General features: G+C 45.1%; 1 protein-coding gene across 1 annotated transcript in view; it reads left to right on the forward strand.

The window, feature by feature from the left end:
• The window catches only part of med13a (mediator complex subunit 13a), a 66849-nt gene extending 51899 nt beyond the window's left edge, over window positions 1-14950 (forward strand). Inside the window, 18 exon segments of the mRNA XM_005463013.4 lie at window positions 991-1202; window positions 1854-2050; window positions 4788-4923; window positions 4926-5703; window positions 5955-6122; window positions 6590-6813; window positions 6976-7165; window positions 7487-7889; window positions 8047-8278; window positions 8488-8679; window positions 9345-9568; window positions 9831-9973; window positions 10124-10282; window positions 11124-11312; window positions 11615-11757; window positions 11878-12042; window positions 13546-13646; window positions 13859-14950. Of these exon segments, the coding sequence (XP_005463070.2) occupies window positions 991-1202; window positions 1854-2050; window positions 4788-4923; window positions 4926-5703; window positions 5955-6122; window positions 6590-6813; window positions 6976-7165; window positions 7487-7889; window positions 8047-8278; window positions 8488-8679; window positions 9345-9568; window positions 9831-9973; window positions 10124-10282; window positions 11124-11312; window positions 11615-11757; window positions 11878-12042; window positions 13546-13646; window positions 13859-13991 (3989 nt within the window). The 3' untranslated portion in view covers window positions 13992-14950.
• Window positions 14951-15498: the final 548 nt, after the last annotated feature.

Consider the following 15498-nt stretch of genomic DNA (forward strand, 5'->3'; position numbering starts at 1 on the left):
TTTGGCCACCTAGTGGTGAAAAGTGTGACTGTTCGCTACCAGACAGCTTAGAAACATGCTGCTGCTGGAAGTTGTTATTGGTTTGTTAGTCTGAGGTCAGCTGCAGCCCAGATTTTTTTCTTTTGTTTTCTTTCTGGCAAAAACAAAATATGTTTTTGTTGCTTAGTGTTGGGTTGGAGCACTGGGACACTAGAGCTTTTTAAAGATGCTGTATATTTCACTGTGAAGGAAATTGGTCTCAGATCAACCGTTGTCTTTAGTTTTATGTACAGTCCAGGGCCGTGGCCTTTACTTTAAATTGTGTGTCGTCTCCCAGATGCATCTCACAATAACAAAAATAGAGTTGTTGGATATTCCCTCAGCATACTGTGGCCATCTATTTATTTAACCTCTTCACCAGGATTCTGCTGCAGACTTATCTTTATGTAAATGCAAGAAGTATATAAAGGAGCTGCTGGTTTCACTATCATCTACCTTTGCAACAGCTGAGTTTCAACAGCCCAGCTGAATTCTGAAAATAGTCTTGCATTGAATACCTAATGCAAATGCAAACTTTTCCTCACATGTGGGTGATATTCCTGTTAGAGGAATTAAAGGAATTAAACATTCATTGGTTTGATAGTCACATAGCTATCTATAGCTGCCTGTAACACCACCATGGCTGTCATATTTGATTACAGAAACATAAAACATAGATCAGCAGGCAGACTGGCAGAATGCGTAGTAACACTTAAAGCTAAAATTGAAATTGAATTGAAGCCATTTCCAAAATGTATGTATGTAGTTACTATCTTACTAAATGGTTTGTGAAGGGCAGTTTAAACATAGGATACAGAACTATAATTACTTTTATCCCCAGTGTAAGCTGTGTGATAACAGCAGTAGTCTTGCAATAGACGTTTGCCTTAAACCTCCTGCACTTGTTCCTCTTCTGACACGTTATAGCCTCAGTCTGACCTACATCGTTACCCTCTTGTTCTTCTCTTCTAGGTTCAGATCATCTAATCCAGATGTTTCCCACGCCTCCCTCCTTGGAGCAGCACATCATGGGATACTCACCTATGAACATGTGCAGCAAGGAGTACTGCACCATGGAGCCCGGCACGGGCATGACAACAGTGGAAGGCCCTTCAACTCTAGGGGGGCACTTCAAGATTGAGGTGGAGGAGAGCTTCTGTAGCCCTAAGCCATCTGAGATCAAGGTGGGTGTGAGGGGTTAGTGTGTCACTTACAACTGCCTGACTCTGTCGGGTGGATTTACTCCCAGAAACTGTAGATGTCATAAGTAAAAGCTGGTGATTGTTGGTGGATTTGGTTTTTAAAACAGATTTGGAATCAATACCTCAATGTAATGGGCTGGTTACCAAGAGCAAGAATAGCAATTTTTAGTTGTGATGCACAGAATTTTGAATATTTTGTCTGTTGTGCTTCAGAGGGCTCTTCTTGTAGGGTGAATTATGTATAAACGTGCAAAAACATCTACTAGAAAATAAGGAAAAATGATCTTTTTTAACAAAAAATTTAATTGCCCCAGTCAAAGTCATCTAGTGATATTTGTTTGTACTTTGATGCAAATATTGCAAACGGGATCTGGCCAGCACCAGTACTGAATGTCCTGATGAACAGATGAATGCCTGTGCATGCATCTGATTTCATTTTCTGCAGCACGTCAAAACAGAACATGCAAACTGTCAATACAATAACTGTGTATCAGGTAATATCTGGATGCAAAAAGAAGCTGCCACAGGATTTGTTTGGGGTGCTTGTGATTCATCTTCTGGATGTGTTTGTTTGTGGCTACCCCCCCCAAAGGACCAGACACAGTGATGCCTTATTTTCTGTCCATTTTGCAGGACTATTCTTTTGTGTACAAGCCAGAGCTGTGTCAGCCATTCGTAGGGTGCTCCATGTTTGCCCCGCTGAAGACATTGCCCAGTCAGTGTCTCCCACCTATCAAAGTACCAGAGGACTGCATCTACCGACCAAGCTGGACCATGGGCAGGGACATGCTCAACCCCGTGCCTGTGATGACCTACCTTAACAAGGACAGGTATGCTGCTCTACTTTTCTGTGATATTATTTGGAGTTTTACCTTCAGGTGTGACTCTGTAGGTCTGTATTCTCTCTCTGTCTTGACAGTCAGTTGAACTAATTCAGATACGTCAGCCTGTTTGAAAGAATTGTTCTGATTCAGGACTCTAATTGAGTGTGGTGTGCGAGGAAGTGTGTACCCTGCTCTCTGTCTGTCCACACACCCTCTGGTCTATCCCTGGACACCACCTTAGCAGTCAGCTCAATTTCCCATGCATGGCTGCCTCAGGCGGAGCAGGGATACGAGTGTAAAATGCCTTCTTGGTTGAAGGCGAGGATTATAACCGGAGTGGTGAGATGAGCCCCCACAGCGGCTCCATGCCACCTAACTGCTCATAGCAGCATGCTGGCTATAGTAGATCTGTCGGTGCTGGTGTTGGCTACACACATGCAGCTCTGCTATTTTCCACACAAACATGGAAACTTATTTCTGACCATTTGGTTTTTCTGCCTTTCTTCAGGGCGGTCGACCCTGACATTAGCTTTGTGTTTGCTGATTGCTATCTAGGCTCTGTTGCTCCTCTTTTACAATGATGCACTTCTTATTTCAGTATTAACCAGTGTTACCTTACTTTGTGTGTTTGACTAATATACATGCATATTGATAAAATGCACAACAAACTAGGGCTGGGCTATATCATACCGTTCACGGTAATACCAGTGTAATTTTGGGCAACGATAGGAAAATGAAATATCGCGATAGAATATGGGTAAAACGCGCATGCGCAGTGCCTTTGTTTACATACGCACATGGCGGCGACACAGAATGAGAAGAGCTAAAGTGGATCGTTAAATGAAACGGATGGACCAGAACTGGTTTGTAAAAATGCTGCAACTTCAGTGGTGTGGAACTGGTTTAGCTTTCGTCCGTCAGATACACAACAAAGCACTATTCTTGGTAGAGCATGCTAGCGGGCCGTCGTTATTACCGTGTTGTTTGGAAAATACGGCACACTTAAGATCAATCCTTTGATTTTTCTGAAAATCGACAGTGTCCCTTATAATCCCGTGTGCCTTATGTATGAATTCTGGTTGTGTTTACTGACCTCGAAACGATTTAATGTGGTACACGGCGCTCGAAAATCTGTCAATGTTTCAGTACGACTTTGCTAAGCTACGAACTCGCACCGCTTGATGGATTGTCGGAGCATTGCGGTTAAGGCAGGAGCCTCGCGGAGTGATACGTACTGTGCTTCAACATAATATTACCGTATTGTGTGTGTATAACCTCTTTTTAAGTTTTGTGGATATTATACACGGTTATGCTGAGGATATGTCGGCCAGTTTCCACTGGAAATGCCTTTTGGTTAAACTGTCAGCGAGGAATTTGCATTTGCACTGTTAAATTTTTATATAACTTTAATGCACATAAAAAACAGCTGCTTGTTTAAGTGAAAATACATTGATGGGGTTTTTTGCACTAATAAAGTTGTGGAGTTGTAAAGTATTTTGTCTAGTGTCAATTATATCGTCAGTTATATCGTTATCGCAAATTTTCAAATGTATATCGTGATAAATATTTTTGGTCATATCGCCCTGCTCTACAACAAACCATGTAATTTTCTATAAATAATAAAAACCCTTTAAGTCAAATGACTGGCCTGGACCAAACACCAGTCTGTTTCCTGGAGTTAGAAATATGAGACACGTTGCTTTTTACTTACAGGAACTGCTCTTTCTCAGTTGGAAAGGTTGACTGATTTATTTATTTTATTTTATTTTATTTTTTTTAATTTTTCACCAGAAGTCGTTTTTTTTATTTTTTATTTTTTTTAAAGCAGAACTAGTTGCATCTGTGGGGTTATAGTTTTGCCTGATGATTCAGATCATTTAAGAGCATTTCTCTCTCGAGTACACTGGAGCATGACTGCAGATGTAGAGCATAACAAGCAAAGAAGGTGGTCAGTTTTTTTTTTTTTTTGTTTTAAATATTTGAATAACTGTAACATTAGTAAGGTTTTGGTTTAACTTGTTGGAATGCTAAGCCCAGTTGAGCCTGAGTGGGTAGACAGAGGTGTCTGTAAGCACTTGTATATTGTTGCTATGGTTCTCCCTGCCATCTGCATCCCATGGCGACTGTGTCCTGGCTGGAGAGTGTTGTGCTGGGACTTCCTTCTAATGGGTCTGTGCCAGGAGCTGTTCCCCCGACATGCAGCTAGGGACATGATGTGCTCAGCCACCCCCAACCCCACCCTTCTCTGGCTCTCTCATACTCTCTCTCTCCCTCTGCTTCCTCACAGTTGCTTGCAAGCCCAAAAATGTCCCTTACCTCAGAGGGATGCTTGTTGAAATGTTTATTGAATGTCTTCCCCTCTCCCTATGATGCCTTTTTTTTTTCCAATACCAGTTTCTCATTCTCTCACTCCTGCATTCTTGTTCCCTCATGTGTAAACATGTGCGCAGTCTGAGCCCACTCTGTGTTCCTTATTGTACTGAATGTTGGTGTGCCCTACTGCCTTATTACTCAAATTGTCTTGGCAAATTCAGCAAGACAGGTGGATGGCAGTATGCTGTTATCTCAAGCGGTGTACTGAATGTTACTGATCTGGCACCCAAGAAGAATGTTCTGCGTGCAACTGTGTGGTGTCTCCCATATTTTTATACCGCAGTTAGATTGCTGACGACTCTCTGTTCAGGGGACTCGTATACGTGAGACATATCTAATTTATGTTCCTTCATTTCTCTGCGTTTCTCAGTAACATCCCCAGTGTGGGCAGCACCATGGACCAAGAGTACACCCCTCAAACCCAGACGCCTTTCATGATCAACAGCGCTCCACCAAGTAACAGTGGTGGCACCGGCATCCTGCCCTCACCCGCCACCCCCCGCTTCTCCGCCCCTACCCACGTACGCCTCGCACCCCCCGCACGCCACGTGGCCCCTCCAGCGTCCAGGGTTCAATCAAGTACGAGAATTCTGACCTCTGCTCCCCAGCGGCGTCAACCCCCTCCACCTGCCGACCGCTGAATTCGGTGGAGCCAGCAACGGTACCCTCCATCCCCGAAGCCCACAGCCTGTACGTCACCCTCATCCTCTCCGAGACGGTCATGAACCTCTTCAAGGACTGCAACTTTGACAGCTGCTGCATCTGCGAGTGCAACATGAACATCAAAGGAGCGGATGCGGGCGTGTACCTGAGCGACCCAGTCAGCGAGGCCCAGAAACAGTGCGGCTGTGGCTTCAGCGCCGTGGTCAACAGGCGCTATGGGAACGGCTCGGGCCTCTTCCTGGAGGACGAGCTGGACATCATCGGCCGCGGCACGGACATCAGCAGAGAGGCAGAAAAGCGCTTCGAGGAGCTGCGGCTTTCCTCCTTGGAGAGAAATGGAGTTGGGAGAAGCGACCATATCTCGGATGAGCTGATTCTGCTCATGCAGGATCAGTGCACCAACCCCTTTTCACCCATTTCAGTTCTGGAGCATGACGCAGTGACTCGGGGGCCAGGCGGGGCTCCTATACCTCCATGTGTACGGGTAGAGGAGAGGGACTACCGCAGCGACTGCTACATGGCCATGGAGCACGGCAGGCAGTTCATGGACAACATGTCAGGTGGTAAGGTGGACGAGGCGCTGGTCAAGAGCACCTGTCTGCACAACTGGGCCAAACAAAATGGTAAGGACGTAACGCCTTCTTCAAGAATCTGCTTTTTTAATAGTTTTTGTTTTGAGAAGCAAAATAATTTCTCTATAAACACCATGTGTAAAGTCCAGGACATCTAATCTGTGATGAAAAATATCTAATTAAATGTACTAAAAGTCTGACTTTGGAAGGAAATGGACGTGTTTTGTGTGTTTGTTTGTCCCCCCCCCAATAATGTTGGCGTTGTGATTAATCTCGGACTCCTGTGTTCACCTGTCCTCCAGCAGTGGACGTGAGTGCGCTGTGCTCTCAGGATGTGCTGCGGGTGCTGATGTCCCTGCAGCCTGTACTCCAGGATGCAATCCAGAAGAAGAGGACGGTGCGGTCATGGGGCGTTCAGGGTCCCCTCACCTGGCAGCAGTTCCACAAGATGGCTGGACGGGGCTCTTATGGTAAATCCTGTGTTAAATTCTGACTGAGACCTCACTGCTATGCACTTCTCACTCACTCGACAGATATTAGCAATTCACTGTTTTTGTTTCCTGATACACCTGAAGAGGGTCAGACTGAGAGGAATAAAATTCCTGAATCTTCCTTGTGTGAGTGCAAAAGTGCTAACTGAAAAAGAATTGCCGGTCAGACCCTTAATTTTTAGTATGAGGATTAAGAAATGTTGTGCATGACATTTGAATCTCGAGGTAGCAAAGCTGTCACATCAGTAGTGGGTGAAGCCCCTCTGCTGTGGTTCTGCTGGGAGGAGCTGGCACATTGTTGGGTGACCTCAGTGAAAGTTTGAATGTGACATCTTACCAGTTAAATATTTTTACTCTTTGGTTTTTCTTCCTGTTGCTTTCAGCTTCTTTTCACCCATGCTTGGTTTCACCTTCACTCTTCTCCTGTTTCCCCATCACATCCACAGGCACAGACGAGTCCCCGGAGCCTCTACCCATCCCCACCTTCTTAGTGGGCTATGAGTATGACTTTGTGGTACTGTCTCCATTTGGTCTGCCCTACTGGGAGAAGCTGTTGCTGGATCCCTTCGGCTCCCAGCGGGACATCGGCTATCTGGTTGTTTGTCCTGACAACGAGGCTCTGCTCAGCGGCGCCAAGACGTTCTTCAGAGACCTCACCGCTGTTTATGAGGTAAAGATTACATGTCCAACTACGATGCCCCTTTAGTTTTTCACCACACAACAACTACTCTCAGCACTTTCTTTAGCTAAATCAAACTAATGAAATTTTATTTATGTATCAGTTCATTCATTCACTGTTTTTCACACGGCGCCATTATCTGTTTTCCTCCAGTCGTGTCGTCTGGGACAGCACCGGCCCATTTCCAAAGGCTACGCTGACGGCATAGTCCTTGTTGGTGGCAGCGGAGCCAAGACCCCCGTGGATCAGCCAGTCAGTGATTGGTTCCTCAAGGCTGCCAGCAGCAACAGTGACACCTTCGCTAAGCTCAAACTCTATGCACAAGTGTGCCGCCACAACCTCGGTACGTTACGCTGACATTTACTACTTGATTCTGTCTGGTTGCTGGTTGTTCTGGTGGAAAATATGTGGTTCATTCAGCTCTTTGGTGCTCAATTTCCACCTTTTAACACCTCTTGGTGTAGTTATTAATATATTGCTATGTTATAAAAAGGCTAGCTGGAGAACCTTGACTGTTTGAAAGAGAGCAGGGCTTCCAAAGAAGCGTGATCAGAGTAGGAGGATGTAAATGGAGTATCTTTTTTTTATTTTCAGTGTGCTTCATCTTATTGATAAAAGTCCAACGATGTGTGCTTTTCTTTTCCTGTTTTGTTTCTCGGTACAGCTCCATACCTCGCATCACAGGCATTAGACAGCTCTCTCCTCACGCAGCCCAGCCCCACACCCTCATCCAACCAGTCATCATCCACACAACTATCTAACTCCACCTCCAGCACAGCCAGCCAGCAGGGTTCAGTGAACGCTGCTGGCTCCACTGTTCCCAGCAACAGCGGGCCCGGAAACAGCTCTGCGTCATCCAACAACCTTGTGACATCGTCAGGCCAGACCGGCAGCACGATACCTGCCAAGCCCGGCTCCTTTCCCCCCTTTGGGAGCATAGGCAGCCAGGGCCAGGGAGGCGGCCCCCAGAGTGGACAGCTGGGACAGCAGGCTGGTACCCAGAATACTGGTGTCTCAGGGGACAACTCCAGCAGCCAAGCCCAGGGGCCCACAGAGCCCCCCGAGAGGTATAGTCAGAACACAAAAGCCCTCATACATCCAACAGAAAAGTATTAATACTAAACACTTTACTTTCATGCAAAAAAAAATAAAAACTTTACTATTTATGATCTAAAACGAATAAGTTGGCTGAGCGTAAAATGAGTGTCCTTGTATTTTCTGTAGCACTTTGGAGCGAGAGAAGGTGGGAGTGCCCACAGATGGGGAGTCCCACGCTGTCACGTATCCACCTGCCATTGTTGTTTACATTGTGGACCCCTTTAGCTACGAGGAGGCTGACAGGGGCGCGGGGCCGGTGCCCGCACAATCCAGTGTGTGGACGCTGGGTCTGCTACGCTGCTACCTTGAGATGCTTCAGTCGCTGCCTCCACACATCCGCAATTCTGTTTCTGTACAAGTAAGTAGATTTCAAAGGAGAGGTCCTTTATATTGTTTTGATTTCATTCTCATCGTGGGAACTGCAGTGTTGTTACACAACCATAAAATGTGTGTTCCTTCCCACTTTTCATATTGGATTTAAAGCAGCATTGGTAAAGAGTTTAGAGTTTGGTTACCTGTCATTTTAAAAACTTTGTGTCCTTTTCCTTCTCTTCCTTTAAACCCCAGATTATTCCATGCCAGTACCTGCTTCAGCCAGTGCGAGGTGAAGACCGTCATATCTACTCCCAGCACCTCAAATCGCTCGCATTCTCAGTGTTCGCTCAGTGCAGACGGCCACTGCCCACCTCGACCAACGTCAAATCACTGACTGGCTTCGGCCCAGGCTTGGCCATAGACACTGCATTGAAGAGCCCAGAGGTAAATGCAACAAAAGCCAGGTTGTAGGCGTTGCCTTCTAATTGCATTGTCAAACTCACAGTGCTAGCTCTCTTTTGGCCCTGTGAGTTAGCGTTATTGTCCTGGTATCCTCCATTCTCTGATGAATCGAGAGCAAAGAGAGGGTGACCCCAGCAGCAGTGTTTCAAACCAAACATGAACCTGACCTGATATGATCCAGCCTCTAGACCCAGCTGTGAGTGTGCAACCAGAAAGAAATACTTTTTACAGTTAACCATCCCCAGAGTTTGTTTTTTTTTTTTTTTAACTGGAACCGGACCAAAGGAACTTGTAACCCTTGGCTCCTCCAGAGTTTTCTTTCCATTATGTGCTTGGCTAGCTCCCTGAGACCTTCATAATGGGATCTTGACTCCCAGTTTAGACAAAGGGGTGCTTTAGATCAGGACCTAATTCAGCTGACTTCCTTCCTCACAGCAAGTGCTACCTTTTCCTTTTATACACTGGCAAGCCTTGAAGTACCTTGGAGGAACAACTGGGATATGGGTGGGACAATGGGACAGAGACATTAGCATATTTGTCCATAGATAATATGGGAAGTCGGCCAAAATTAGAACAGATCGAGTATTTGTCATTTGGTGCAGAAGAGGTAAAAAATAAATCCTGAATCTTTTGTTTTCCATCTGCAGAGGCCAGAGTGTCTGCGTCTGTACACGCCGCCGTTCATCCTGGCACCTGTGAAGGACAAGCAGACAGAGCTGGGGGAGACGTTTGGAGAGGCATCTCAGAAGTACAACGTGCTATTTGTAGGTTACTGTTTGTCCCACGACCAGCGGTGGCTTCTGGCTACCTGCACTGATCTGTATGGGGAGCTCCTGGAGACCTGCATCATCAACATAGATGTACCCCACAGGTAGGACTGCATCAGCATTACAAACCTGCCGTCTTCACAGTTTGAACCTTTGCATGTTTTTATGAAACAAAACCTGGCTGTTTAATATTACTCTACACAACAAGTGTTTAACTTTGATGTCACTCAGAGTGTGTCTGACGACGCTTAGCACTCAAATTTAGACTTGAGACGACAGGCAAGAGGTTCACCTTATCCTGCATTAAACCCCTGCCGAGTGGCTAACGCGAGGTTTTGACGTGTTTGTGCTGTGTGTGTTCTGCAGGGCACGGAGGAAAAAGGGGTCAGTTCGGCGTCTCGGCTTGCAGAAACTGTGGGATTGGTGTTTGGGACTCGTGCAGATGACATCCCTTCCCTGGAGGGTGGTGATTGGCCGACTAGGCAGGATCGGGCACGGAGAGTTAAAAGGTAAGGAGGACAGTCACACTGAATTATTATTATTATTATTTTTTTCTAAGTTTGCCAAGGCCAAAAAAACAGATTGTCGAGCACTGAAGTGTTTTCGTACGTGTACGATTCAGTCATCTTCCCTTTGTCTCGCCTCTCTTTGTGTCCCAGACTGGAGCATTCTGTTGAACAGGAGAAACCTGCAGTCACTGAGTCGACGTCTGAAGGACATGTGCCGAATGTGTGGCATCTCTGCCTCAGACACCCCCAGCATCCTCAGCGTGTGCTTGGTTGCCATGGAGCCACAGGGATCCTTTATCATCATGCCAGGTACAATGTGTGCGCTTGACAAAGATTCTAAATAAACTTACTGATTTAATGTACACGTCGTATCTGAGTGACTTTACTTCACTCAGAAAGGCAGCGCGTGCGCGTGCGTGCGTGCGTGTCATGATGGATGGTAGGAGCGCCCCCCCCCCCCCCATCCAGGGCAGATTGATGGCAGGGAAGATCGTGTACCTTTCGCTCATAAAGCACTACCTCTCAGATACCCATTGATCTCAATGCAGTGTGATGGAGAGCTAGATCAATGGGTTTATTTTGGGAAACGAGTAGGGGGGGATTGTCAGTGCATCATACCAGGATTCTGTTGAGCTATGCCAAGCTGAGGACATCTCCTTTCTAAAAACCCCTTCAAGCTGAAAGAGATTAGCGAGGCTGTGTTAGCCTCAGATGACTATGACTAAGGGGGTTGGCACTAAATGTAACAGCTGTTCTGACATTCAGAATCTACTTTCCTCCGTGGTCTGTATATATGTGAGGACACTTGTTAAAATGCGTTTTTGAAAACCTAATACTGCGATTTTTAGCTGTAAAAATTAACACATATTAATATTTAATCAGTTAATTCTTTCAATTTTGAATGCCATAGCCGTGTTAATCAGTTAAAGCTCTAACTCGGCTTTCACTCTAACGGTTTTCAGTTCTGTTGACATAGTCGCGATGGTGCGGTGAAATTAAATCACTTTTAACGACTGGGATGGGATGAATTTGCTCAGCGAACACCAGTTTAATCACTTTACTTGTACTAGACAAAAGGATTGTGAATGGATTCGTGTTCGTATTGTGTCTCTTCACTGACCCTTTCTCTCTCCTCTGTGCGTCCTCTCAGACTCGGTGTCGACAGGCTCGGTGTTTGGCCGCAGCACCACCTTAAACATGCAGACGTCGCAACTTAGCACGCCGCAGGACACTTCCTGCACCCACATCCTGGTCTTCCCCACCTCTGCCATCGTCCAGGTCGCCAGCTCCAATTACACCAACATCGACACCAACATCGACATTCTCAATCCCACCACTGGTCAGTTGTTCTCCTTTATCGGTCTTTCACTCAGCAGCTGTTTCTTGTTTGTCTCACAGCAATCACGCCTTTCAGTGCAGTTTGTTTCCAAATCCTCCCTGTTTACCTTTCTAGTAGTCATGGTTGCATACATTCTTTCTGCATCTATGGCAGCCTCAAGGGTCTTCAGCTTATTTCTTTTGTGAAAAATGCATTTGTTGGTCAGAAATAGAAGCCATATTTACAGTCACAATTTACATTACAGTGAATGGCACACTCACCCTCAAATCGCAGATCCTATTGAGCTGTTCTCTTCTCCACAGATGGCTCTGATGCTATAGGGATCTTGGCCCTGCTCGACCAGGAGAACGATTTAGTGGATCCAGACATCATCAACATCTCACCTACCACCTCCCCGGTACACTCCCCTGGCTCTCATTACCACCACGGAGGTGATGGCAGCAAGGTACAACATGTACATAACACACACACACACACACACACACACACACACACACACACACACACTGTGCAACATGACGCTTAAAAAGCAAAAAGTTCATCTCGAGTTTCCACCTCGTTGCAGGGTCAGAGTACCGATCGTATGGAGTCCCACGAAGAAGTTCCTAACCTCCTGCAGCAGCCTCTGGCACTCGGCTACTTTGTCTCCACGGCCAAAGCCGGCCCACTACCCGACTGGTTCTGGTCAGCCTGTCCGCAGGCTCAGAACCAGTGCCCACTCTTTCTCAAGGTACTACTTAAGAACGCTCTCGCATCTTTACTAGAGCTGTTCGATATGATGATATATATCTGATGACAATATGAAAACGTTTCATATTACGCTATCGTTTGTTTCATGGTGTCACAAAATAAACTGTTTACAGCAACAGTTTTTCATGGTTCTGATGGTCACTGTAGCGGTTATATGAATTTCTTAAAGTTCTCTCTTTCTCTTATATTTAAAATAACCACGCTACGGACGGATAAGCGACTGTTTTTATGTGTTGTCGTTAGCAACAATGACAGTAAACCCAGCGTGTGGCTCTGCCGTCCACTTGTTTATTTTCCACATAAACATTTCACAATAAAGCTGAAGATCCTGCTGAGATTTTTCAAAATAAACTGAAATGATGACAAACAGAAAGACCAGTCAAAACAAATCGAGGACCTTATTCCTAAACGAGGGGCTCCCTCTGTAGCATGGACATGGGTTGGTTATGAAAAGTCTGACACGGACCATAAAACTGTACTCTGCAAATTACGCAGAAAACCGGCCCCACCTCAGACTCGAACACGACAAACCTCTGCTACCACCTACACAAGATTCACGTGAAAGAGTGTGGAGAGAGTTTACGGAGAAGCAAAAAAAAGCCGCCAGGTGCTCCAAATAAACCTCAGACTCAAACGTTAGAACAGGCTTTTCCCCGCAGCACGCCACCTAATAAATACTCACAAAGAAAACGGCGGCTGTTACAACTTATGTCTAAAAATGTACAGCTTCATGCATCGGTCAAAACACCAGACTCCACGTGCACGACGCCCAGCTGGAAACATTTCACGCAAGTGGAGTTGCCCGAGATTCACAGAATTTACAGAAAATGTAACATTTGTGTGATTTATATCGTTGTTGGGACGATAAATGTCTTATATCAGGATATGAGACTTTGGTCATATCGCACAGCCCTTCTCCTTACCTTAGTGAATTTAAGTAGCCGTCCTGAACATTGTCACTCAAAGCCCAACACCAGTGTCCTGTGTGGTTTGCAACCCTGACCTTTTTTATCACCTGGCGGGTGTTCTACTAAAATGCACTGACACCTTTTTATGACAGAGCTCTGCGTGGCCATTATAAACAGTGCTGGTTGTTAATCCCGGTCTCAGCTGATTGCTTGGAAACCTCGCTGACTCCAGGAAGTCACCGCTCTGGCATAGACTTGGTTCACCACCCCATTAAACCACAACTATGTTGGAAATGCAGTAAATTTGTAAGACTGGTGAAGAATGTTGCTGCTTGAGCCAGTGTGATTGAAGCCTTGTGTGTAATCGCACACAATCAAAGTGTGTTGTGCTTATAATAAGGTAGTTCTGTTTTGTTTGCCTTTTTATCCATTGCTTCTGGAATTGGCTGCAGACTCACTGCTGTTACCATTCTGCTGTGAAAAGCTATCATTATTTAAATGACATGTAATGAAAGGTTGATAACTTCATTATAATGCTTCTGACACCACCTCTTCCCCCCCGTGCTTCCTCTCAGGCCTCTTTGCACCTCCATGTGTCTTCAGTGCAATCAGATGAACTGCTGCACAGCAAACACTCCCACCCCCTCGACTCCAATCAGACCTCAGATGTACTCAGGTAAACAACACCGGCACACACTCTGCATCAGGTCGAGTGCACAAATTACTATTACCACCCTGCTGACTGTGTTTCCAGGGTGAGTTTTCTATTTGTAGCCGATTTCAGACTGACGTTGGTTTGTGCACAATGCTGGCAAAAGTTGCCACATGTTTTAATGAAGCGGTGAAAACTGAAGCGTAACCGTTTTGTACGCCCGTGTTCCTCCACAGATTTGTGCTGGAGCAGTACAACGCCCTCTCCTGGCTGACATGTGACCCGGCTACGCAAGACCGACGATCGTGTCTACCAATTCACTTTGTGGTGCTCAACCAGATGTACAACTTCATCATGAACATGTTGTAAACATCGGGGCGTTACAGGAAGAAGGCAGCGGGGGTCATAATGAGTGAAAACCACTGTACGGAGCTGGATCCTGCACCAAGATGGGATTAGATGGTGTTCCAAGCCTAGCCAGTCCTTCTCCACCACGCCGCCCCCCGTGAGACTGGATATTCTGTCCCTGTGAATTAAAGACATGCACGTAGAGATAAGGGAATAAAAAAGAGGGGAAACTAGAAGCTGAATTGCATTCAATGAACGTGAAAGAATGACAGATTGGTTGTCATGTTATGTAGCGTGGCAGCACAGTCACTGGCCAGTCTGTATTGATGAGACAAGTTTATCTGTAAAGTTATCGGAAGAAAAGGGACATATTTGATCAAGGAAAAAAACCCAAGAATGGATCTTTGGTTTAAGACATGAAATTCCTTTTTATTCCTTTGGATGTAATTGTATCCAAACAAAATGCCTGCATTTATCTTATTTATTGTAAGTTTTTAAATGTATAATTTGTCTTATTTCTTAACCTCTTTTATATATAAAAAATGGAGAAGGTTTATATCACCTTCCTGCTTTAAAGCAATTGGTCTAAGATATATGTAATCGTCTTAATTAATAAAAACACCAGAGGAAAAAATCCCATAAAAATGAAAGTCCCAGTAGGTTGCTTTTAGAGTATTATTTTTTGTAATGGAGACAGAATATTTGTATTGTCACAATGTACAGAAGAATTAGAGTGGAGAATTATGTTTCATGCCTTTGAGCATGAAGACCTTACAGCAAAGCTGTAGCTACAGAGGACTTGTACAGCAATGAACTTCACTGTGTTCAAATAAAGAGGTACATTGTTGTATATAGTATTTTATACCACGCATTTAGACACAAAAACCAAACGGCAATATATATAAAATAATTCTATATGAATGCCATGCCAGCAGTTGGTGGTGTGGCTTCTGTTTTAGGAATAAAGTGCGTCAACTTATTTTCCTGTGCTTGTGTTTATTGCTTTGGGGAGGGGACTGATGTGCAATTGGACAAGGACACCGATAGTGGAGCGGAGTGACAACTATTGGCATCTCTTGGAAGTAGCTGACCTCAGGTTTAATCTTATTTCTGTTTTAATCCGTTTATTTTTCTTCGAGGAGAAAATGAAAGCAAGACTGTGAGAAGAGACATGCAGTGTCCTTTTCAGCACATCCCTTTATTGTAGCACACCTCTCCTTACTCCCATTGGCTGAGGTCTGCCTCCTGGCACCACTTCTGATTGGTTATGGACACATTTAGACCAGTCCCATTTTACTTCAGTGTGAAAGTAGATGTGTGGTGTAAATGAACTTTAACCAGCTACGGATGGCTGCCCGTTGGACATGCAGTGTTTGTGCAAAGAGAAACATGTTCTGTCTGGATGTTTCCTCCATAAACTGATGTTGCTCTTTATCTTTCATATTAGCCAGCGTCTGTTGGCCTGGAAAATTTGACCATTAAAATGTATTTGGTCTTATTTTGAGTGTAGATAAATACATTCAATATT

The sequence above is a fragment of the Oreochromis niloticus genome, linkage group LG10 (genome assembly GCF_001858045.2).
Source record: "Oreochromis niloticus isolate F11D_XX linkage group LG10, O_niloticus_UMD_NMBU, whole genome shotgun sequence".
Classification (NCBI taxonomy): Eukaryota; Metazoa; Chordata; class Actinopteri; order Cichliformes; family Cichlidae; genus Oreochromis; species Oreochromis niloticus.